This window comes from Phaseolus vulgaris, chromosome 4 (genome assembly GCF_051622355.1).
Source record: "Phaseolus vulgaris cultivar YP4 chromosome 4, ASM5162235v1, whole genome shotgun sequence".
NCBI lineage: Eukaryota > Viridiplantae > Streptophyta > Magnoliopsida > Fabales > Fabaceae > Phaseolus > Phaseolus vulgaris.
In genome coordinates, this window is record NC_143501.1 from 6,918,027 (window position 1) to 6,944,277 (window position 26,251).

Consider the following 26,251-nt stretch of genomic DNA (forward strand, 5'->3'; position numbering starts at 1 on the left):
AATAATAATTATAATAATATGGTTTTTGCGTAAGCTCACCGCGATGGTCACGTCACAGAAACCATTACCTTCTTCTGTTTTCAGAATTCAGATCCTCATTTTTGAACCCTCAAACCCTTTTCTCAAATTCACCTTTTCAATTTCCTCTTTCTTCAATTCTCCTTCTTTCTTTGTTTCTGGTCGCAATCTCAATTGGGATGTGATTCAGAATCGGAAGAAAATCGAATGGTCCTTTTCTTCCTCTAATCGATTGAAATGAAGGCAGGGAGTGCTGCCAAGTTGATCGTCGACGCTCTGCTTCAGCGCTTCCTCCCTCTCGCACGGCGTCGTATCGAAACCGCTCAAGCACAGGTATTTGCATCAACACCTCTTTTTGCTCTGAAACCAACTTTTCCAATTTCGTGGTTTCGATTAACGGCTGTCATGGGGATTCACCGTAGGATGGGCAATACTTGCGACCATCTGATCCGGCCTACGAGCAGGTCCTCGATTCCCTCGCAATGGTCGCGCGCCACACTCCTGTTCCTCTGTTGGAAGCTTTGCTGAAATGGAGGGAGAGGTTTGGTTAATTAGCTCTTCCTCTTTTTGTTTTTCAGTTCATCTTAATTAATTTGCCCTTTGTTATTTTGCTTTCAGTGTGTTTTTTTAATTTAGCTGGTGTAGTTTTGTTTAGGCTGAAATGCACTTAAGCTCTTCCTTTGATAACTTAAGTTTAAAAAGTTTCACTTTGGTTCTAAGGTGTCCGTGACCAAATGGGTTTTACGCCGACGTCTCTCACACTATGTTTGGATAAAAGTTAAGTTCATCGTAAACTACATTTATGTTAATCGACAAAGAGTATGCTTAAATGAGGTTCTCCATAAGTCCTTGTAGGTGAATAAAATAAGAAGAAAAATTAACTTATGTGTATAATTTGTAAACTAATTTGTAGAAGCTCAAATTTTAACTCATGCCTGGAGTAATTTTATGGAGAAACTTATTTCACCTTTTCTTTTCTTTCTCCTAGAAGTGTTTATGGAAACATTTACCCAAAATGTTTATGGTGAAATTTATTTCACTTTTCTTTTCATTTTCCTAGAAGTGTTTATGGAAAAATTTACCCAAAATATTTATGGAGAAACTTATTTCTTTTAGTTTGTGCATTGGAGAGTGTGTGCGTCTCCATTTGAAAAGCTTCAAACTGCAATGCAAACACTTTCAGACTTTACCATGTGTCACCGAGTTAGGGTGTGTCTGGAAATTCATTTGATTAAGTTTTACACTTTCAAGGCATAAACGGATAAACAATGTATAGTTCAGTTTAGGTTAAAATAACGTTTTTGTTCTTCATCTTAAGTTTTTGGTTTCATTTTGATTTCACTTGGTTTAAAAAGTTTTTCGTTTTGGTCTTTTGAAGTGTCTCGCTGAGACTGTATAGGTCATTCTGACAGTCTTTTACAGTAATGATATTAATTTTGCTTGACATGGAAAACATGCCTGTGATGTAACATCTATCACACTCACCTTGGCACCTGTCACCAAGTAAGTGTTTGTGTGTGTGGACTGGTGGAGCGGCTCTTGGTCTGACATAGACACTTTAAAAGACCAAAGTGAAAATCTTTAAACTTAAGGTACCAGACTAAAACAAAAACAATGTACAAGAGACCAAAAGTGTACTTTAGTCTTTGGTTTATGATGTGAAACTTTTCTTATACTTGCACATTTCCAAGCCTGTTGTAGTTAAATGACTCACTGAAATGATTAATTTTTTTACTGTTGTAGTGAATCTCCCAAGGGTGCGAATGATGCATCAACATTCCAAAGAAAGGTTTGTGTGCAAGAATTTTGATAGGTTAATGAATGCTTGTATAATTTTGAGTTTTGGCACATTTGCTTTGGTTTTGTTTTGAGAACAGTGGTCAGCTTGTTTGGAGGTTTATGATAGCATGTTTTTTGTTGATTTCAGCTTGCAGTGGAGTGCATTTTTTGCTCAGCATGCATACGCTTTGTGGAGTGTTGTCCACAAGAAGGACTTACTGGTTTGTATTATGTATATGTTATTGTGTTTCTTTTGTTTTGAACATATGATTCACATTTATTATTGATATTTTTTTTACTTATTGCTGCCATTTGTCTGTTCTTACAGAGAAACTGTGGTCTGGGCTAGAAAATTTTGTTTTCGACTGGTTAATAAATGCTGACAGGTATTTCTGTTGTAGATGGTAATACAAGCACTGTAGTATGTTCATAGTTCACAAAAATATATTTTAATAAAGTAATTGGACCATTGGTGATGTCTAAATTATAAAATATAGGGTTCTCCTATGAATTACTTTTCCATTTTTTTCAGTTCATAATGTGAATGTCATTCTTAGGTTCTTAATTGCTTAAGACTTACAATATTCAATATTGTGTCATTCTAAATTCTCAACAGGTTTAAGCTTTTGCTACATTGGTGCTCATGTTTATGTAGAATGCTTTGGTAGTATGAAAAGAAAGAAAAGTCAGATACATAAACTTATGTTTCTCTCCAATGATTGTTAACCATTGCTTCTGGGGAGTTTTCTGAGCATTAAGATAGTAATTATTGATAGTTGGAGTCATTCTAAAACACTAGCCTAAGATAAATGACACATTCACTCAGGGATCTATCAGTTCTGCAGTGTCCTTGATCAGTTTGAAGAGTTCCTTCTTCTTTTTAGGATTAATTGCACTTTTGGTTCCCTAGGTACCATAAACTTGTGATTTTAGTCTCCCAAGTATCTATTGGGCCTTCTAAGTATCACAAATGTTTGACTTTAAGATTTCAAGTTTCAATTGCATCAATTGGGTCTTTCAAGTATTGCAATTATGTGATTTTAGTCCTTTCATCACAAATTCATTGTAAGTGACACGCCACCCGTCAATGTCATATCAACATAGTGCAACGATGGAGAGAAGAATGATGATAGAATAAAGAATGATTAGCATCACTTCGTATGATTCCAAATTGCTGAATGACAATATGGAAATGCTTAAACCATGCACAGGGTGATTGCTTGAGACCATATAGAAATTTGTATAGAAGACATACCATATTAGATGACTCCCCTTGAGCAACTAATCTAGGAGGTTGCTCCATGTAGACTTCTTCATCAAAGACCTTATCTATAGTTGTGCCAAGTGGTGAATAATTGTAATGGAAAATTGAAGTTAGATATGTCATTTTGGTAACATGAGAGAAAGTGTCAATATAATCTCAGTAATAGATTTGTGTGTATCCTTTAGCGACAAGTTGAGATTTATAGCGATTGATGTTTACCATTAGGTCTTGATTTAAGAATATACAATACAACCATCAACACCTAACAATTGATTTGACAATTGGAAGAGGAACCAACTCCTATGTACCGCTACTTTGAAGGGCACACATCTCATCTCTGGGTGAGATAAAGCTTCACTTGGAGACTTAAGAATAGGAATAGAATATAACAAGGGAAAACAAGTATCTTGTATAAGGGAAAGTCTATGATAACTGAGGTTTGTATAGTGGGGAAATGAGTTATGATTAAAATGTGTACCTTTTCAAATAGCAATAGACTAGTCTTTTTTAGATGAGACAAGATTCGATATGGGAGATGGTGTTGGATAGGGATGACAAAAAAAAGAAAAATTCATACTTATGAATATCCATAGGTAAAATCTGTAAAGTATACTAAATGAATATCTTTAATCGATTCTTGTTGGTAATGAGTACAAGTATTTTAATTACCTGCTTTAATGGGGAGGGTACGAATATCATGGTATCTAATCCGTAGATACCCACTACTGATTGTGAAAAAGAAGTGTCCAAGTAGTTTCAATTATAGTTAGTGAATCGAGATTCGAATTGTGAATAGTTTTTTATGTTATTTGAATTGTGAATCGAATCTTATTATAAACAGTAAGATACATGACTTTAATAATTTAAAATACAAATAAAAAATCCTTAAAAAATCATTAATTTTTATAGAAAGGAATATAATTAAAATAATATTGTGAAGCTTTTACAAAAAGAAAGAAAATAAAAATTGTTAAATAAAAATTAATTATATATATAAAAAAAATATAATAACACTTATATATTAATTTAAATAGTAATTAATATTTTCATAAGAGATCATATTAAGTTTTTATAAAAAAGAATATAAAAAATAACATAAAATATTGTTGTTACAAATAAGTTGGTATCATGAAAGCATAAAAAAGATGAAAACTATTAGTGGAAAAAATGAGAAAGCTATTCACGCCCTCTTTAACTATTCATCTTCTCCCTTCTCACTGTTCATCTACTCCTTTCTTATTGATCATCTTCTCCTACTATCTTTTCACTGTTTGTCTTCATTTTTATTCTTTGATTTTTTTCTCCACTCTTCTTCGCAATTCATCTTTTCTGCTAAACTCCATTTTCTACACTGAACTTCCTCTACGCTGAGTTTCTTCTCCACCTCGTTTCTTCGTGATTTTTCAGTTTTTGTTTCTTGCTCACTAATCGTCTATGACAGAACTGAATCCCGAATCACACGATTCACATTTGATTCACCCGACTCAAGTTACAATTCGAACTAAAAAACAATTGACAAAAAAATATGTATCGCGGATGAGGAATTTTGTAACGAATCGCTATTTGAATCGTTCTATTCTAACTACCATGGTTTCAATTAGATGTCTGTTTTTGCATTGGGGTCCTTCCTTTTGTTGAGGAGTATGAGGACATGAAGTTTGATGAAAGATACCATTGGGTTGCATGAACTGTTGGAAATTGGTTAGACGAAAATTCACCAACACTGTCATTATAAAAAGCACGCATGGATATATCAAATTGTGTTTTGATTTCATTTAAAAATGTTTGAAATGCAGAAAACACTTTTGATTGATTCTCAGTTAACCAAATCCAAGTACATCTAAAAAGAATGATCAATAATGGTAACAAAATATTTAAAATCAGTGGTAGTATCAATGCTGCAAGCTTTTGTTTGTGAACCATTATCAATTGTCAACAATTATAAAAGAAAAATTGGCAGTAGTACTAAATCAGGAGACAACGGAACAATGAATAGATATGTAATCAATTGCACTAGAGTTACAAACCCAAACCCAAGAACCAAAAGGAGTTTGTGAGAGACAAGCAGATGAATTACTTGTGGGTGTCACTGAAGTAGTATTACTAGTGGTTTGACGTGTCACACACCATTAGATAAAGTCTTCAAATGTTGCTAGATCAGCCGGTGATGTAGGAGCAATTGGTGACTCAATACTAACAATATGGTTAGAAAAGATGGGAGAATCTATTTTGTAGGTTGATTTGGTGTTGGAAGACATTTTTTGATGTAGGAGCAATTGGTGACTCAATACTAACAATATGGTTAGAAAAGATGAGAGAATCTATTTTGTAGGTTGATTTGGTGTTGGAAGACATTTTTTTAATAATACAACCAGTGTAATCGAAAATCTGTTATGGCAGCACCATGGTGGAAACCGGTGGTGGATTTACTACTTGTCGCCTCAACATTGTGGTGGCGATGCATGTTTCTCATGGCGGCTACTTTTTGCATCACATAATGTTGGCAGAACGAAGATGGAGAAAAAGGCGGAAAGGCATGCAACACCCATCCGAAAACAAAGGAGGCAAATGTGCAACGCAACGACGCATGAGAGAAACCCAAATTTCTTACATATGAGAAGCCCTAATGTTTTCTCTTTTCTTATTCTTTTGTTGGGTAATTAGCCTTAAATGTTAATTTTGTTTAAAGGTTGGGCTATACTTGACCCAATGCAAACATTATAATTTAACCTAATACATTATCCACATTCCAGCAACATCTCCTTTGTTGTTCAATCCCACTGTCGCTTGCTGCTACTGTTTGTCGCCGCTGACGTTATGCTTATGCCATTCGTTAATTTCATAAAGGTTTTTGGGGGTCTCCGATATTTTACACTGAATACGACATAGATATGTATAGTGATAGCATTGATCCACTATTACTTTACTTGTTTATCCATTACATGTAGTTGGATAGCCATTATGCAAGTCCAATATCTTGCATTGGATCCTTACATCTGACTACACTCCTCAGTTGTAGCACCTATGCAAACTCGCATGAAAAGGAAAAGGGGAACCTAGAGTTGAAAGGGCTTCATCTCCCTAAAGTTCTAGGAAGAGTGCTGTTTACTCTTCTGAAAGTTGTACCTTGACAAGTTCCACGGTACTCTTTGAAGTCATCATTGCAAGAATAAAAAGAGATTTCCTAGAACAACTTTGCACCAACCACTATCAAAGGACAAGGGTTTTTGCTTGTAGGTCTCTCAAGTTCATTAGGCCTCTATTGATGAATGATATGATTAATTCAAAGCAAAGGAAGTGGTTCCTCTTTGGTATAGGAGATGCTATAAGAAGATAAGCCCCTTGGACTAGTACTTATTATTACACAAGCAAGTAGTTGACAATCCTCATTTACATCTATCCTTGTATCAATAAGAAAATAGGAGGCCTTCTTTCCTACAAAGGTAGGGTTTGGATTGGAGTGCTGGAATGGAAAAAAGGTATGGTTGTGCACTAGTCTTTTGACCGGTTCCATGTCAACATTGCAATGCCATTATCACCATGTGTTTGCACAAACATGGTGGAAGGCCCTAATATCAATTGATAAAACCCTGAGAGAAGCACACCACGAAAGCTAGCTATTTATAGTTGGAGAGCCGAAGACCTTATACACCCCAGACTATAATCCCATACATCAAATGTGGGATTCAAATCCCATGACTTGCAATTGAATCCTAACATAAAGTAAACACAACTGAAATGTCCATGTGGTGTGTTATGTCTAATAATTTTAGAATCTCAAGCATCTCTTTTTTTCGATTTGATTTTTGGAATGCTCAACATTGGATGTGTTTTAATATAGTTAAGCTGAATTATAGATAGAAGTGTAAATGAATTGAACCGAGCTGAGCATTTGAAGCTTGAGTTTGGCCTGTGAAAAGAATTGGATATTCAAGCTTAACTCATTTGTTTAAATGAGCTTAATTGAAAGCTTGATTTGGGCTTGCAAAAATAAGTTTGAGTTCACCGTTTTAGCTCATATATAACTTAATTATTTTTACTTTAACATTAAGTGATAAATAGTAAATATAAAGTACTTTTATAAAAGTTATTATATTGTTTATAAATAGTATAATATATGTAAAACTGTTTTCATAAAAAATATATTGTTTATGTAATATATATATGTATATAATATATATATGCATATAATATATATACATACATATATATACACATGAAAATTATATTGTTTATGTAATATGTATGTGCATATAATATATATACATATATGATATATATATACACATAAAATTATATTGTTTATGTAATATGTATATGCATATATATATACATATATATATACAGACACATATTTATATGTTATGTATAAATGAATGAACTGTTCGAGAGCCCTTTGTATTGAGATTTTAAAGCTTGAACTCCATTCATTTAAATATTCAAGCCCATTATCAAGTTTGAGTTTGCTTATTTTGCTAAACATGGCTTGAATGAGTAATTAACGAGTAGGGTCTGAATAGTTCATGAATAACTACTCATTTATACCCAAAATTACATATTGGAATACTTTGCAAATGTTGTTACATCTATTATAATTCAGACTAGAATATGGTGTCTTAGTAGCAAAGTATAAAGATTAATAATTAGGTTTCCATAAACTTTTTAATTCTCTTATTCTTTTATGAACTTTGGTGTGAACTTAGTGAACTCTTGTTTCAGGGTCGTTAGCCAAGTTGAATATCCCTCACTGGTTGATTTGAGGGGGCTTCTTTTGGACTTAGTTGCTCAACTCTTAGGTGCTCTGTCCCGTATCAGGTATATCTGATTTCTCAGGGTTGTATTTAAAATTTATCCAGTATGATTGAAAATTATTTGACAATTATGTTGTTAACACATATTTTTAATGAATACTTATTCATATCAGTCACATACACAATTCTATTGGGCCTGATGGGTTATATAGATAACTTATATGTTGAAATCTTATTGATCTTAATTTTTTTAATGTGTAGTTTTCTTCTTTAGGAGTTTTAAGGTTCATGCTGTCTTGTGCCTTTTAAGGGTATGTATTGTTCTCAGTCCTGACAAATGTAGGCTATTGGTGCTATAGGAGAAATTCAATTATCTTGTGATTTAATTCTTGGTTGGTGCCTTATGCCTTTTATCATTTTTCTCTGATTTCTTAGTTTATGCCTTAATACTAATTTTTGAATAAGACAAGGCAATGGATAGATTCTATACAAAAAGCAAATCACTGGCACTCAAATTCTCTTGAGATGTATCTCCTTGTGTGCTTAGTGCTGGCTTTCCTTGTTAGAATATATTTTATTTGTGACTCTGTATTGAGATAACTAATGTTCTATCAGGACCTCATATTCATTTGTTGCGTTAGTTGCAGTACCACAACAAAAAGTGTATGGAGATATTTTTAGAATCTAGTAAATTACCAATTTAGAAAAATGAATTGTATACTTCAGTTCTCCATTTCAGGTGGAATTCTGTCTCCCTAAATATTAAAGCTTTGTAAATTTGAGATGATTAACTTTGGTTGTGTTAAATTTTAAAATTTGATGAGTGATTCTGGTTCAGTTCTGGTGGGATAGGGACGATGCTGTTGGGTGATTCTGCTTCAGTCCTGTTTACTATCGTTCAGTTAGCCATGGCTGATAATATAGATGTTAGCCATAATTGTATTGCTTTTGTTTCTCAACAAAAAAAATGTTTTATTATTTCATGGTATTCCTCTTCTTGTTTTTATAGGTTTAGTTCTGTTACTGAGCGTTTTTTCATGGAACTCAACACCCGTCGAATTGATACTAGTACTGCTAGAAGTGAGACACTAAGTATCATTAATGGGATGCGCTACCTGAAGCTTGGGGTATGTGTAAAAATTAAATATTTCATGTAAAGTATTAAATGGTACTAGTATTGTTTAAATATAAGCTCCATCACAGGTTAAAACAGAGGGTGGATTAAATGCATCAGCTTCCTTTGTTGCAAAAGCAAATCCTTTAAACCGTGCTCCTCATAAACGGAAAAGTGAGCTTCATCATGCCCTATGCAATATGCTTTCAAACATTCTAGCACCTCTTGCAGATGGTGGTAAAAGTCAATGGCCACCTTCTGGTGTTGAACCTGCACTTACATTATGGTATGAAGCTGTTGGACGTATAAGAGTTCAACTCATGCATTGGATGGATAAACAAAGCAAACACATTGCGGTAAGCTGTTCTCTTTACCAATTTCATTATTTTTCCTTGTTTTCTAATGTTAGTTTTTCTTAAGATTTTATTTCATGTTGTCATCTAGGTTGGGTATCCACTCGTAACTCTTCTTTTATGTCTTGGTGATCCTCAAATATTTCACAACAACTTAAGTCCTCACATGGATCAACTCTACAAACTTCTCAGGGTATGTTTAAATTCAATTCGCACATTCTTTGATTACATTTGAACTGTGGCAAGGCAAACAATATACTATGCATTGTAAAATGCTCATGTTTCAGCTAAGTATTACTCATGATTGCTAAACTTTTTGTCTTAAGGTCCATTTTCTAAAATGGTATCATAGTATATTTTTTAGTGAGTTTTTTAGGTCTATTGTACTACCTGCTATTTGGTCACTATGTCACCCACAAATATCTAGTTCTACGCTTGAGATATCTAGTTCTTCGCGTGAGGGTTGCGTTAGAAATTCCTCATTGACTAGAGATATGATCAAATTATAGTATATAAGTGAGTTCAAAACTCACTTTACAAGCCAGTTTTGTGAGAGGTTTAGTTAAACTTAAAGTTCACTTTCTAAGACTTTGCTTACTCTCTCTGTGTTTGTATAGGGATCCTTATGTTAAATTTACTTTTTTAAGATTAAGGTTTTATTTAATTCAATGTAGTGTATCATCATGCAAAGTTTCCTTCAATGAGTAAATTGCAGCACATGGCTCATATATTCATATTTGAAGTGAGAGAAAACTCAAAAAAGTTGATTGTTTATCTATACTAGCAATCCAACTCATACTAATGAGTGTGGAAAATTTATAATCTAATAAGAAAAAAGTTTGTATGAAGTTTTTCTATATTATTTGTAATCTAATCTCAAACAATGAGACCAATTTATATAGAGTACAAAAGAAGTTACAAGAGTTTCTGCCTAATGAGTATTTGCCTAATGAGTATCTGCCTAATGAGTAACTGACTCATGAGTAACTGACTGTTGAGTAACTGACTGTTGAGTAGCTGACTGTTGAGTAGCTGACTGTTGAGTAGCTTACTGTTGAGTAACTGACTGTTGAGTAACTGACTGTTGAGTAACTGACTGTTGAGTAGCTGACTGTTGAGTAGCTGACTGTTGAGTAGCTGACTGTTGAGTAGCTGACTGTTGAGTAGCTGACTGTTGAGTAGCTGACTGTTGAGTAGCTGACTGTTGAGTAGCTGACTGATGAGTAACTGACTGATGAGTAACTGACTGATGAGTAACTGACTGATGAGTAACTGACTGATGAGTAACTGACTGATGAGTACCTAGTGAACTAGTGAGTACCTAGTGAACTAGTGAGTAACTAGTGAACTAGTGAGTAACTAGTGAACTAGTGAGTAACTAGTGAACTAATGAGTAGCTGACTAATTAATGATCAGTTGACTGTTAGGACTTGAGCACTATTAGAAAGTGAGTTTACGTTTTACTCATTCTCACAAAACTGGCTTGTAAGGTGTAGTCTAGCCTACTTATATACTGTAAATTGGTTTTATCTTTAGTTGATATAAGATCTTAATTACACCTGCTACGTCTATGGGAATAGATATTTGTGGGTGGTCTGATAGTGACCTGATAACGGGTGACACGATAGGCCCCACAAACCTTGCTAGGCCCAACAAACTTTGCCATGATAGATTCTGATACCAACTTTAGATGAATACAAAAGAATAGAAAGTGAATTAGAGAGCTTGATTCCCCTCTCTTAGGTTCTCATTTATAATGACATTGATAGTTCAAATACAATGAATGAGAGGAAAAAGAGAATAATAGGTCATATCTAGAAACTAGGTACAACACGAAGCCCATACTAGTTTTTCAATAAAGTCTATTTAAGACGAGAGTTCAACCCAAAAGACTAGTCCACCAAGTAGGAGAGCCTCAAGGCTTAAGTACCACATCAAGTAGCTCATCCTACTCGATGTGGCAACAACCAATCAGCTTACAAAGATAAACAATTAAAGACAACCAACTATTCTGGTGTGGCAAAGCCAATAAGCTTACATAACAAAGGAGAACTCTAATACCCTATTACTTCACCCCAAACTAAGGATTGTGAAGAACTCAACCCTGAGTTTGGCTTTGAGATGATTGAACTGAGTTATGGCAAGGGGCTTAGTTAGAATATTAGCAACTTGAGCTTGAGCATGCACATAAGAGACAACTAGAGACTTGTCGAGAACTTTTTCACATAGAAAGAAAGTGCAACAACTCCATATGTTTCGTCATGGAATGCAGAAGAGGACTGTGACTCAAAGCAATGGTGCTTTGATTGTCACATTAGATGACTGGTGTGGGAATGCTTATTTGAAGCTCGTGAAGAAAGGACTGTAGCTGTAGAACTTCATAAGCTTCCATAGCTAAGCTCCTTTACACAATTTTAGTAGTTGGTGTTTCAACTAAGTTGTGTTTTTTGACCATCAATAAATTAAGTTAGGACCAAAAAATAGCTATGCCCGTGAAGTGCTTTTCTGTCATCTACTCGTAAGGCCAATCAATATGTGAAAAGACTTTGTCGGGCTTATCGTGCCACCCATTGTCAGGTCGCTAGTAAACTACCAACAAATATCTAGCCCATGCTCGAGATATCCAGTCCTTGGTGTGAGAGGATGTGTTTGAGATCCCACATCGACTAGAGATAAAACCAAATTACAGTATATACATGAGTGTAAATCTCACTATACAAGTCGGTTTTTGAGGTTAAGTTAGACTTTAAGTCCACTTTTCAAGAATAAATAATATGTATGTTGTATTTTAGACTTCGCAACAAAGGTCATAATGCTAGTGTTTTTTGGGTGGACAGCTCTGTGCTGCTATATGGGATTGGCTACTTAGCTGTCATATTCTCTGAATCCTGAGTATAATGTTTGCTTGTATTGACAAAATTAAGTAGTATAATTAAGTGGCCATGCTAACCGTACACTTTTGTATTTATTATACACAAATTGTTGATCCTTATTTATAGAAATTAGCTCGAGTTAGGAGAAGATATTATTAGATACTGTATTTATCATACCCAAATCATTGATCCTTATTTATAAGATTTAGCTCTTTTGAGTTACAAGAAGATATTATAAGACTCTGTAGTAATTGATATTAAGATATTGTAGGGATACAAAGAGTTGTTATTTTATTTCTGTAATTATTTATAGGGTGATAGAGTTCTTTGTAAAGTAAGTTCTTGTACTTGTTTAAAATTAAGAAATTAGAATCAGAGTTTCTGTTTTCTTCCCCCTATGTCTCTTTCAAGTAACTCTCTATGCCGTAGTTACAAGACAAGCATAACAATACTGAAAAGGGGGGCAGCCAAGTGCAAGAGAGAATCTGTTGAGTGAGAGAAGAAGAGAGGAATAGCTGATGGAAAATCATCTCATTCATTAATTCATTGTCATCTACTAAAGTTTATAACTACATTTAGATATTCAAATAGACAAGCCAAATATCATGTGATATACCAATGGATAACCTCTAAACTCAAGACTTTTTATTTACCAAAATGATACAATCCATATTAATACTTTATTACTTTACACATGTATTGTAAATATTCCTAATCCGTCTGCCATCATCCTTGTTTAGGGTGTCCTGAAATGCATTTAGTCCAAGGAATAGGAAAGTCAGAGAAGGGTGCGTAAAGTGTCCTTTTCTTTCCCTAATGAAAACACAGATAGTTTTTTGCTACTCTTTAACTCCTAATATGTACAAGTGGCCAACTAGAGCTCATAGTACTTTCATTATTTCTGTTCTTTAGTTTTTTTTCTATGTTTTTAAACTATATTGGGAATCCATTCTCTGGTTGGTCATGCAGGATAAGAGTCATCGATTCATGGCTTTAGATTGTCTTCATCGCGTCTTAAGATTTTACTTGAGTGTCCATGCGGCAAACCAGGCCCCAAATCGGATATGGGACAACTTAGACAGTGTAACTTCACAACTTTTAGCAGTTCTAAGAAAAGGATTGCTTACTCAGGATGTTCAACATGATAAATTGGTTGAATTCTGTGTAACTATAGCTGAACATAACCTTGACTTTACCATGAATCATATGATACTAGAATTACTCAAGCAAGACAGTCCCAGTGAAGCAAAGGTTATTGGTCTTCGGGCATTGCTTGCCATTGTTATGTCACCTTCAAGTAAGCATTTTGGTTTGGATATATTTAAAGGTTATTTAATCATATGCGTAGAATAATTGTACATGGTATTGTTTAATTGGAGTACATGTTTATAGCTTTATTTCTGCAGTAAAACTCTGACAGTTTTGTTGAATGAGCAGGTCCTGACATTGGCCACTATATTCCAAAAGTGAAAGCTGCAATTGAATCTATATTAAGGTCATGCCATAAAACTTATAGTCAAGCACTTTTGACATCATCACGGACCACAATAGGTAATTACTTCTATTATATGCTAGCTGGATTGAATGTGTTTTAGTATATAAGAATAACTGTGTAGAAGCTGAATCAAACCTCAATATTTTTGTGGAAAACATATTTGTTAACTAAGTAATGACTTGTGGATTTATTTTATAAAGAATTTTGCTTTGATCATATTTTATGTATACTGAAATTTTTTAACTTGTTTTATGGTGTACAAATAAGTTTCTTTGTGCATTCAAAAGTATTGTTTGATAGATTAGTTTTGTAAAAAATATATGAAAGGATGAAGATGGCGGCATTAAGTATATTTAGCATTAATAAAAAATATATTATTATACATTGCAATTAACAATAACGTCTCAATATTTATTTGATTAACATTTAAATGTATATACAGCACATATTGAACTGCTGAAACTTTTAAAAGAGTTGATTTCTTGATATGGTATATGAAGTGCATATGATCAAATTTTTAGAGTCAAATCCTTACTAGCCAATTAAATTGTGCCACCCATTCTTCATAATTAAATTAACATTTAAAATTAGCAGAAGGTATATTGACACTATGCATGGTTCACACTTCAAGCCTTGGGATATTTTTTGTAGATGCTGTAACGAAGGAAAAGTCTCAAGGGTATCTATTCCGATCTGTGCTGAAGTGCATCCCAAATCTAATAGAAGAAGTTGGGCGAACTGATAAAATTACTGAAATAATACCACAACATGGCATAAGTATTGACCCCGGTGTTCGAGAAGAAGCAGTGCAAGTACTAAACCGAATTGTGAAGTACCTACCCCATCGTCGTTTTGCAGTAATGAAGGGAATGGCCAATTTCATATTAAAACTTCCTGATGAATTTCCTCTTCTCATTCAAACATCATTAGGACGCCTGTTGGAACTCATGCGCTTTTGGAGATCTTGTCTAATAGATGATAGGATACTACTTGATGCAGATGCAAAATCTCTAGGGCATGAAACTGAGAGATTGAGAAAGTCTTCCATTCAACAATCAGGCGAAGCAATTGAGTTTCGTGCATCCGAAATTGACGCAGTTGGCCTCATATTCCTTAGTTCCGTTGATAGTCAAATTAGGCATACAGCATTAGAGTTATTGCGTTGTGTTCGTGCATTGAGGAATGATATTCGGGACCTGAGGATACATGAGCAATCAAATCTTATGTTAAAATATGAAGCTGAACCAATATTTATTATTGATGTTCTGGAAGAACATGGGGTACACTTTTGCCTTATTATTTTTATAGCTCAATTTTGTCAGAATGATATTTTGTCTTGTTATCAGCTAAGCTTTTATTTTATGCATTTTCTATTTGTTCAATTTTGAGTTGTATCTTGTCATATTAAGCTTTGGTCGCCTTAAAGATTAAATACATTGGCATTGCAGGATGAGATTGTTCAGAACTGCTATTGGGATTCAGGGCGACCATTTGATTTGAAACGAGAACCTGATGCCATCCCTCCGGAAGTGACACTTCAATCTATAATATTTGAGAGCCCTGACAAGAACAGGTGGGCTCGGTGTCTTAGTGAGCTAGTCAAATATGCTGCCGAACTTTGTCCAAGCTCTGTTCAGGAAGCAAAGTAAGTTTCTGTTTTGTTTACCTTCTTCTGTCTTGACTGAAGTCCAAACTCTATAGAACTAAATATATTTAGTGGAAAATAATGCGCATAGAGATCCAGATAGAAACCAGAAGGAGACTGGTCTTTTGGTTAAGGAGACAAGAACACATTAAATTTATCCACCCTTTGACAGATCCTACAATACTCCTATATCAATTATCAAATCCCTTTGCCTAGGGTAGGAACTGAATAAATTAATATAAGGGAACCCTATATTTTTTCTTTACAATAAAAGATGTGAACAATACTGAAATACAAGAAAGTAGAAGGAATTTGGAAGACAAAGAATCCTCCAAAGAAATGGGAGAATGAATAACAGACAATGAGAAAATTCAATAGAGCAAGTAACCTTACACTGAATAGAAGTCATTCATTTAATCTTGCTTCAAATCAGCTTCTTTGCCAATGATACATCCTTAAATATATAAGCATTACGCCCCAACTAAAGGCCAAGATAGTAGCATAGATGTACATTGCCGTGAAAATTTAGCCTTTCCCCTTGTACCAAAACTACTGCCCTATTTTGTATATAGGCAGTAGCAGAACATTGTAGGAAGGCACGAGGAACCAATTCTGATCCAGGACCACAAACCACACATCTGGATGTGGCTTGTGAACTTGAATGATATCATTTGAATTATTTACTTCTATCTTTCACTTCAATAAAACATTTGACCTAACAAGAGAAGGGAGCTTTCCACGAATCTCTATTGAAGTGTAGAATGGGTAACCAAAATGCTTATGTTGGCAAGTTATTCCTTTGATAAACAAGGCTAGAGTCCTCTTCAGACTCATGTTTCATATACACAAAATATAGGAGATATCAGTTATCAGACACCTGTTAACAGTTTAGGTAGTATTTAACCTAACATATTTTGGGTTTATCTTAAAGTAGTTGTTTCTCCATGAAGAAAACATTATAAAGGAAGTTTTTTGTAAAGTTAATTTTCTGATATTTTGTTCTACTCTCTTTCTGTATTATATTCCAACTTTAAAATAAATTTTAACCTAAACACAGAAAATTACCAAATAAACTTAACTTTAATTTTGAAGTTCTTATTTCTGAAAAGGATAAGATAATAAAATCTTAGATAAATCATAATTGTTATTAAATATTACATCGTAGATAAATTATAATTAAATTTACAAGCCCTCAGAGTAATGAAAGATCTGTTAAATAATAGGAAAGTCTAAAATTATATTAGTAAACTGTTATCATCCTAGAAACATGGGAGCTGATCCTATATAATCAGGTGAATAATGAAATAAGGAGTTGATCATATAATAGGAATATCTAGGTTATATATGTATTATTAAGAACTTTTTTATTTATTTAATCCCGTATCATATCTTTGTTATTATGGGATATCAAATCTCCTCTATTTATTCTATTGGTTTCTTTTTCTCAATATAAACAAACACATCTGTGCTGTCCCACAAACACACGGTTTCATCCTAGTGCTTTTCTCTTCCCTAGAGTTAAACTTGGTATCAAAGATATTTAGAGTATCTTAGTCAAGCTTGAGAGAGTCATGAGTGGGTGTGTTTGAGATCCCACATTAGGATTATTCAACTTTCTTAAAATGGTATCATAACATCTTTATCCCCTTGTTCAAGAAGAAGAAATTGCATTTAGACGGTTAATATTAGATTTATTTGAAAGGGTCACCCACCATATTATCCATGTACTAGGACCTAATAGTGTTGGGCGTGCAAAGTGTACTGGAAAAACTCCACATTCCATCTTGGTTAGAAGAAAAAGCCTGACATGAGTATTTAAATAGGAGGCAATTCTCACCTTCTGAGCCAGTTCTACGGGAGTTGAATTAAGCCTAAATTCAAATTTTAAGAAGTAAATATATTTTTAACATCAAAAGAGGTCTTGCAAGAAAATAAAAATCTATAACCCCATTGCTAGTTGATGGAAAATAATAAGAAATCTTTAATTTTATGACATGCATAGAAAGTTAGACGGTGAATGAAGCATGAGAGTTGGTTCAAAAGACAGCAGAGAATGAAGCATGGTAGCAAGACTACAATTAGTAATTGACGCTAAGTATGTTGAATGAAAACACCTTAAAAGGACCAAGTGTCCAAATCCTTTGATCCATTTACAATACAAATGACGGGAGTTGATGAAATCCAATAGAGCTCCAACTCAAACAATTCTCTGTCATTCAAATTTAAAGTATGAGAAAAGTGACTTTAAGAAAAATGGAACATTGAATGCTATAAAAATTATGGCAAGAGAGCTATGTACAAAACTGGAAGATAGAGACATGGGAGGAAATTTCCCTGAACAGGCATTCTTTTACAATCTTAGTCGTATCCAGTTTTCTTCCCAAAAGTTAATACAAGAAATATTGCCACCTCGAAGGGAAGCAAAGATATAAACAACACATGTAAAAGGTAAAACAAGGCATGGACAATAATGTAGCTTTTGCTTTTTGACGGAACACAAAGGTGTCACTTGATTTATGTAGCCTGCAACATCTAGTCAGAAAAGGCATTTATTTATATAAACTTAAAATATTCATTCTATTTATTTTGGTATTTTTAGTACTTGACCTGCCAGGCTAACAATGCAAGGTCTTAGTAATTTCATCAGTAGCATTTTCGCATAGGATCAATGGTATGTTGGTGAAGTCACGAGAGATTGAGTGGAAGCCAAATCAGAAGAAGCCATAGAGTTATAGTGCCAAATGATGCCTAAAAGTGTGCTCTTTGTAGAAAAGAGTGCTCACTGGTGGTAAATGGAGGATTGCAGTGGTTTGCTGGTCGGTGCTTCATGTACATTACGATGTGGATAAAAAAAGACAACAAGGAAAACTTAGCTCTAATACCATAAAGAGTTTTTCTATTGTTTTGAATTGTGTGTTCAATCAGCTTGTAAATCCTTTATATATAATCATTATAATTAGGTAACCTAGTAATGGAGAATATCCCTGATTACTGAAGATCAAATAATATCTTTTACGAGAAGTTTCATTGAGTGATTTATTGTTATTGTGAAAAAGAGGGAAAAAATATTTTTACTCACGTGCTTTGCTCCCCCCTCCCCCTCTTCATTGTCTGTTTTAATTTTATCTAAAACTTAGTTATATCACTCAAATTTGGGCAGGAAAGAGGTCATGCAACGTCTTACTCATATCACACCTGCTGAATTGGGTGGAAAAGCTCATCAGTCGCAGGATATTGATAATAAATTGGACCAGTGGCTTATGTATGCCATGTTTGTCTGTTCATGTCCACCAGCTGCTCGAGAGTCTACCAAAGATCTTTACCATCTAATTTTCCCTTCACTAAAATCTGGATCTGATGCTCATGTTGTAAGAGTGCCTCACTTAACTTGTCATTTAGTCTATCTTCTCAAGCACTCAATGTCAAAGGATGAAGAGTTGCATGTGTACTTGATGTATTGTTTTGTATTTATTTCAATGTTTTCAAAACCAAAATTATTAAAGAACACTCTGAGAATATTTTTGTTCTTTGTCGTTTTAAAAATAATTTGCCTTTTCATATGAAACTATTTGTAGTTCCTTAAGTGATTGAATGGCAAGAAAAACCAATCGAATCTGTAATTTGAATGAAGAAATTCAAGATAAAGTCAGATGCAAGTTATGCAGGCTGAAGGGCACTCTTTCATAATGTTTATTTTACTTATAAATACAATGTTGTGGTGACAGGTTTAAAAACGTTTTACTTTTAAATATCAATTACTATTCCTTCATTTAACCTGTCTTGTGATCTCATTGTTTTCTTTTATAGTCTTTTATATTTCTTCTTTTATAGTTCTATCTATTTTGTGCATTTCCCTGACAAAAACTGTTTTGATTTATTCCCATTATATGCTAAATGAAATCATGTTCTTATTTGATTTTTGGTTGGTGCATAATGTTTGTATTTTGGTAGATAAGATTAAAGTTAGAAATTTAATTCCATTTCTTGCATTTGTTCCAGTTGAATATCGTTTTTGTGTGGTTTCACAAAGAGTCTCTTTATATTTGCTAGTTTTGAGTCCTTTGCTATGTGGAAGAGGTAGTATGAAGATTATTGAATGTTAATTACAGCAATTTCGTATATAAAGGCATTTAAATTTTTCCTGCCAATTTTTTTACCCATCACTTTTGTTGTCTTTGTTATTGCTGACAAGGTTTCTGATATAGCATGCAGCGACCATGGCTCTTGGCCGCTCACATTTGGAAGCATGTGAAATCATGTTCAGCGAACTTTCATCTTTTATTGATGAGGTTTCATCTGAGACAGAAGGAAAACCAAAGTGGAAGGTATAGTTTTGGATGTGTGAAATTTGTTTTATTTCTATCCCCGCTTTTGAGGACTTGGAAGTAGGTAGTTATCATAAATTATGAATGATAAGAACAGTATGATAGTGAAAGAAATTAAATAAAGAGTTTTGAGTTCTTAAAACCTTTCTAGCATATTCAAACAATGTTACAGACAATGATTCATATTTATGTTGTGAAATTCTCGCACTATTGTTTCAGATGTTTCTTCTCCTGGATTGTTGAATTAGTATTTGACACTTACAATATATATGTACATTTTATTCTTAGAGTCAAAAGGCTCGCCGGGAAGAGCTGCGTGTCCACATTGCAAATATTTATCGTACTGTTGCAGAAAATATATGGCCTGGCATGCTAGCACGGAAGCCAGTGTTCCGCCTGCATTATCTTAAATTCATTGATGAGACAACAAGACTAATCTCAACAACTCCTGAAAGTTTTCAAGACATGCAACCATTCCGCTATGCACTTGCTTGTGTTCTAAGATCATTAGCCCCTGAATTTGTTGATTCAAAATCTGAGAAATTTGATGTTAGAACTAGAAAGCGACTCTTTGATCTTCTTCTCTCCTGGTGTGATGATACAGGCAGCGCATGGGGTCAAGATGGTGTCAGTGATTATAGACGTGAAGTTGATCGTTACAAGTCTTCTCAACATGCAAGATCAAAAGATTCTGTGGATAAAATATCATTTGACAAAGAGTTGAATGAACAGGTTGAGGCAATCCAGTGGGCATCCATGAATGCAATAGCATCACTTTTGTACGGACCATGTTTTGATGACAATGCAAGGAAAATGAGTGGCCGGGTGATATCTTGGATTAATGGTTTGTTTTTGGAGCCTACACCAAGGGCTCCATTTGGTTTCTCACCAGCTGATCCTAGAACTCCATCATATACCAAATACCAGGGGGAAGGTGGTCGAGGAGCTGCTGGTCGTGACAGGCACAAGGGTGGCCATCACCGAGTTTCTTTAGCGAAATTAGCATTGAAGAATCTTTTGCTTACAAATTTGGACTTGTTTCCTTCCTGTATTGATCAGGTAATGTTTCCATGTTATATTGTGCATTACATGCTAGGAAACATTATTATCCAACTAAGGATTTAGCAATGAAATCTAATCATATATAAATAGTGATAGGGTGAAGAATAATAATATTGATTATCTAATCATATATACATATACATACATATATACATACATACATATATATACATACATACTTATATACATAGATACATACATTGTATCCGGTCTATCTAAAGTAGTTATAAATATGAGATCTTAAGGGAGGAAACAACACTCTCTAAATTTCAAATTCCTTTGTATTATTCTCAAATATAATCATTAGAAAATTTGTGATTGTGAAAATATTTATATGATTTTTTTTTATAAAAAAATGATAATATTTGGAAGATATGTATTAGTGATGTAAATAAAAAATATTTTAGGATATGCAAACTGACATTGTGCGCTAATCCTTTATTTCTCGTAGTTTCCTTATTTCCTGTTTCAAGGATAGTTGTTCTCCTATAAAGATTGAATCATGTATTGTGTGTGACAAAAATTAATAAAACCACTGTTCCTTTTCAACTACTAGAGTATAGAATACACCAATGCTTCCTCAATCAATGAATCAAGTTCTATAAACATGCTTGGCAAACACTGCATAACCTCACAAACTAAGCTTTGAATAAATGTTAAAAACAAGTTGCCAATTGGTGTAAGAAGGCAGTTTCTGGACGTTAAAGTTTGAGTGGGAAAGTAAAATGTGTTATGCATTTCTCTTAGTGATAGGCTGTTAGAAAATAGAACTACGCAGGAAGTATTTTTCTTAATTAATGTCAAGAAAGGTAATGTGACATTAGAGACTATCCATTTATTAGCATATAATAGATGAACTCAGGATTGGAGCCCTCCATATCTCTTTGATGTGAAGTGATGGCCTGTGCCACCTGGGCCATTCTTCTATGATAAGCCAAGGCCTGATGACTATTTGAAGAAATAAAGCACACCAACAAACCTAAGGACTCATTTGAGATGGTTAAGTTTTTAGTTTTCCAATAATAATTTTAAAACAAAACAGCTCGGAAAAAAAATTGAGCTGAAATGGTTTTTAACTCAATTTTGAAACACTTCTATATTGATTTTCAAAAACAAGAAAGGATTTATGAATTTGGTTTAGTTTTAAAAAATACATTCTCAACTCTTGACAATGACCCTTTTAATTGTCACTGTCACTTTCAGCACTGTCACCATCACCACCACTATACCATCATCACTACCACCAACATTCATACTTTCTCTGCTTGCACTGCAAGCACCATGATGGTCATTGCTACCTACCAATAACATTGTTACTGCCTCCACCAACTCTGCTACCATCTTGCCATTGTTGTCACCACGTCACTGCTACTAATGTTGCTGCCACCATTACAACTATTATAATCGTATTTAACAGGATAGAGAGTTTTGTAATAAACTAAATATTTTGGAAGTATAAAATAGAAAATAAAACATAATTTAAAACTGAAAATCACCCAAAACTAAAATTTGGTTTTAGTTTAAAAAAATTGAAACTTACAACTAAAACCAGCGCAAACGGACCATATGGGAAGGTGAACACTGGATTTTAAATCACTCTAGTAATTGTTCAATTTACTTTTTTAAAGGTCTATGCTTAATCAACTTCATCCTCAATCAAAATAAGCGTAGTCCCATAGCTCTCACCATTATAAATTGTAATGCCTCTTATATTTATCACCAAACTAAATCATGCCATCTCTTTTGGTCTTCATTGGCCTGGAGAATACCCTATTTTTATGTGGTCTCCATACGACACCATGCCCAGTTCTACACTTGTGTATGCTTTTTTTTCCTGATATTTGGAAAGTTGTAAACTTGAAAGCCAAATAACATGAATGGGGAGGAAATATGATTTTGTTCCATACGCAGTTTTTTTGTTAATTTTTTCAGATATAGTTTCTGTAAGCAGTGCCCTTCTGATTTTTGACAACCTATTCATTTTATCTATACAATGTCATACTGGCATTATAGCTTATCCAACCTAATTGATCTCTGCAGTGCTACTACTCTAATTCTTCTGTAGCTGATGGATACTTCAGTGTACTGGCTGAGGTCTACATGCGCCAGGAGATACCGAACTGTGAAATACAAAGATTATTGAGTCTGATCCTTTACAAGGTGGTAGACCCATCAAGACAAATTCGTGACGATGCACTTCAGATGCTGGAGACGCTTTCTGTTCGTGAATGGGCTGAGGATGGCATTGAGGGTTCAGGAAGTTATCGAGCTGCCGTTGTTGGTAATCTTCCTGATTCCTATCAACAATTCCAATACAAGCTTTCCTGTAAGCTTGCCAAAGATCATCCTGAATTAAGCCAACTTCTTTGTGAGGAGATTATGCAGAGGCAGTTAGATGCTGTTGATATAATTGCACAGCATCAGGTCTTGACATGCATGGCTCCATGGATTGAGAACCTTAATTTCTGGAAACTCAAAGAAGGCTGGAGTGAAAGGTTACTGAAAAGTCTCTACTATGTAACATGGCGGCATGGTGACCAATTTCCCGATGAAATTGAGAAACTTTGGAGCACAATTGCTAGCAAAAATAAGAATATCAGCCCTGTTTTAGATTTCTTGATAACAAAAGGCATTGAAGATTGTGATTCAAATGCATCAACTGAAATAAGTGGCGCATTTGCTACATACTTCAGTGTTGCAAAACGGGTAAGTCTTTATTTAGCACGAATATGCCCTCAACGGACTATAGATCACCTAGTTTTCCAATTGTCTCAACGACTACTAGAGGATAGCATGGAGCCAGTTGTAAGTAAGGGTGATGCCAATGCAAATTTTGTGCTAGAATTCTCACAAGGTCCTGCTGTGGCCCAAATGACGTCAGTTATGGATAACCAACCACACATGTCCCCATTGCTTGTAAGAGGTTCTTTAGATGGTCCACTAAGAAATGTTAGTGGGAGCTTGAGCTGGAGAACAGCAGGTATGACAGGCCGGAGTGTATCAGGTCCATTAAGTCCAATGCCTCCAGAGTTGAACATTGTCCCAGTAAGCGCTGGGCGGTCCGGACAGCTCCTTCCAGCCCTGGTTAATATGTCAGGACCCTTGATGGGTGTTAGAAGCTCAACAGGGAGTTTACGTAGCCGCCATGTTTCACGAGACAGTGGAGATTATCTTGTTGACACTCCAAACTCAGGTGAAGATGGACTGCATGGTGGGAGTGCTATGCATGCTGTGAATGCAAAAGAACTTCAATCAGCCTTACAGGGCCATCAGCAGCACTCACTTACGCATGCAGATATAGCACTGATTCTTCTTGCTGAAATTGCATATGAAAATGATGAAGATTTCCGCCAATACTTGCCTCTACTCTTTCACGTTATCTTTGTTTCAATGGATAGCTCAGAAGACATTGTACTTGAGCATTGCCAGCATTTACTTGTTAATTTGTTATATTCCCTAGCAGGACGCCACTTAGAACAGTATGAGGTTGAAAATAATGATAGGGAGAACAAACAGCAAGTTGTGAGCTTAATTAAATATGTACAATCTAAGCGAGGAAGCATGATGTGGGAGAATGAAGATCCAACAGTTGTAAGAACTGAGCTTCCAAGTGCAGCACTTCTTTCTGCCCTTGTTCAGAGCATGGTGGATGCTATCTTCTTCCAAGGAGATCTTCGGGAAACTTGGGGAGAAGAAGCTCTTACATGGGCTATGGAGTGTACATCAAGACACCTTGCCTGTCGATCACATCAGATCTACCGTGCACTTCGACCAAGTGTAACAAGTGATTCTTGTGTATCACTTCTTCGGTGCCTCCATAGATGCCTGGGAAATCCAGTACCTCAAGTTTTGGGATTTGTTATGGAAATTTTGATGACATTGCAAGTTATGGTCGAGAATATGGAGCCAGAGAAGGTGATACTCTACCCACAGCTGTTTTGGGGATGTGTTGCGATGATGCACACTGATTTTGTCCATGTCTACCGCCAGGTTCTAGAGCTATTCTCTCATGTGATTGACCGTTTATCTTTTCGTGATCGGACAACAGAAAATGTACTCCTTTCAAGTATGCCCAGAGATGAACTTGATAGTAGTGATTTAGGAGAATTTCAGCGCACAGAATCTAAAAGTGGCTACGAACCTCTACAAGAGGGGAGTTTGCCAACTTTTGAAGGGGTTCAGCCCCTTGTTCTTAAAGGACTTATGTCGAGTGTCAGTCACAGTGTTGCAATTGATGTTCTCTCTCGTACAACAGTTCATTCATGCGATTCTATATTTGGTGATGCTGAGACAAGACTCCTGATGCACATCATAGGATTACTCCCTTGGCTTTGTCTTCAACTTAGTAAAGACATAGTGATAGGTCCAGTTTCACCCCTCCAACATCAATATCAGAAGGCATGCTCTGTTGCTGTCAATATAGCAATTTGGTGTCGAGCAAAATCTTTTGATGAATTAGCTACTGTATTTATGATTTACTCTCGAGGAGAGATTAAGAGTATTGATAATTTTCTGGCTTGTGTTTCACCTCTTTTATGTAATGAATGGTTTCCAAAACATTCAACTTTGGCCTTTGGACACTTGCTAAGGCTACTAGAAAAAGGACCAGTTGAGTATCAACGTGTCATTCTACTCATGCTCAAAGCTCTCCTCCAGCACACACCAATGGACGCTACCCAGAGTCCACATATCTATGCAATTGTGTCCCAATTGGTGGAAAGCACTTTGTGTTGGGAGGCACTAAGTGTGTTAGAAGCCCTTCTACAAAGTTGCAGCTCATTGACCGGTTCTCATCCATATGAACAAGGTTCATTTGAGAACGGATATGGCGGAACTGAAGAGAAGTTGCTTGCTCCACAAACCTCATTCAAGGCCCGAAGTGGCCCTCTACAGTATGGCTTTGGTTCGGGACTAAGCTCAGCTTTTACACCTGGACAGCTTGGTTCAACCGAGTCTGGGATGACAACCAGAGAGGTATCTCTGCAGAATACTCGTTTGATTCTTGGTCGGGTATTGGACAGAAGTGCGTTAGGTAAGAGAAAGGACCAGAAAAAGCTAGTCCCTTTTGTGCCCAATATTGGTAACCCGTGATTGTATAATTCATTTTCTGTATATATTCTGTCCAAAGATGAAGTAGGGATTGCTACAGGATAGACGTTGTACATACTACATAGGCTGGGATGAGAGTTTTGTAACATTCTGTGTAGTTGTAGACAAATCATTTTGTTGTCAAATAGCATGCATAATTTAACTTCGATGGTACCACTGCAATGTAGTTTTTCAGCTGTTTCTTCCTGCCCTATACGATTTTGCTCCATTTATATTTATTTCTTTCTTCTCTCTCTTTATAGTTTTGAGGCGCATAAATTCAGAGCGAAGTGCATATAATTGGAAAAGGAAAGTATGTTTCTATTTGACTCTGCCATTAAAGAAAACCCTAGAAATAATTTTATCAGTTGCTGCACAGTAGTTATTTAACATTCACAGTAGATCGTTTTAAGCCATTTGTAACAACGTCATTTATTAGTTTTCCTTATTTCTTTTGAATGAGTTAATTTAAGTTTAAGATAAG

At 35.0% G+C, this 26,251-nt stretch overlaps 1 protein-coding gene across 3 annotated transcripts; it reads left to right on the top strand.

Annotated features, from left to right (window-relative positions):
* LOC137837050 (ARM repeat superfamily protein) lies at nucleotides 1-25,981 on the top strand. 3 transcript variants are annotated; one of them, XM_068645905.1, is made up of 17 exons: nucleotides 1-351; nucleotides 441-559; nucleotides 1,762-1,807; nucleotides 1,946-2,018; nucleotides 2,126-2,183; nucleotides 7,781-7,876; nucleotides 8,822-8,939; nucleotides 9,016-9,282; nucleotides 9,371-9,472; nucleotides 13,122-13,449; nucleotides 13,590-13,703; nucleotides 14,299-14,927; nucleotides 15,096-15,292; nucleotides 18,453-18,660; nucleotides 19,498-19,617; nucleotides 19,906-20,676; nucleotides 22,720-25,981. In XM_068645905.1, exons 1-17 carry the CDS (start codon nucleotides 256-258, stop codon nucleotides 25,768-25,770), a joined length of 6,393 nt encoding a protein of 2,130 aa, XP_068502006.1. In that variant the 5' UTR covers nucleotides 1-255; the 3' UTR covers nucleotides 25,771-25,981. The 3 variants fall into 3 exon arrangements, with proteins under 3 accessions (XP_068502006.1, XP_068502007.1, XP_068502008.1); XM_068645906.1 differs by having other exon boundaries at nucleotides 41-351; nucleotides 739-1,807; XM_068645907.2 differs by lacking the exons at nucleotides 1-351; nucleotides 441-559; nucleotides 1,762-1,807; nucleotides 1,946-2,018; nucleotides 2,126-2,183 and adding an exon at nucleotides 8,074-8,123 and having other exon boundaries at nucleotides 7,789-7,876.
* Nucleotides 25,982-26,251: the final 270 nt, after the last annotated feature.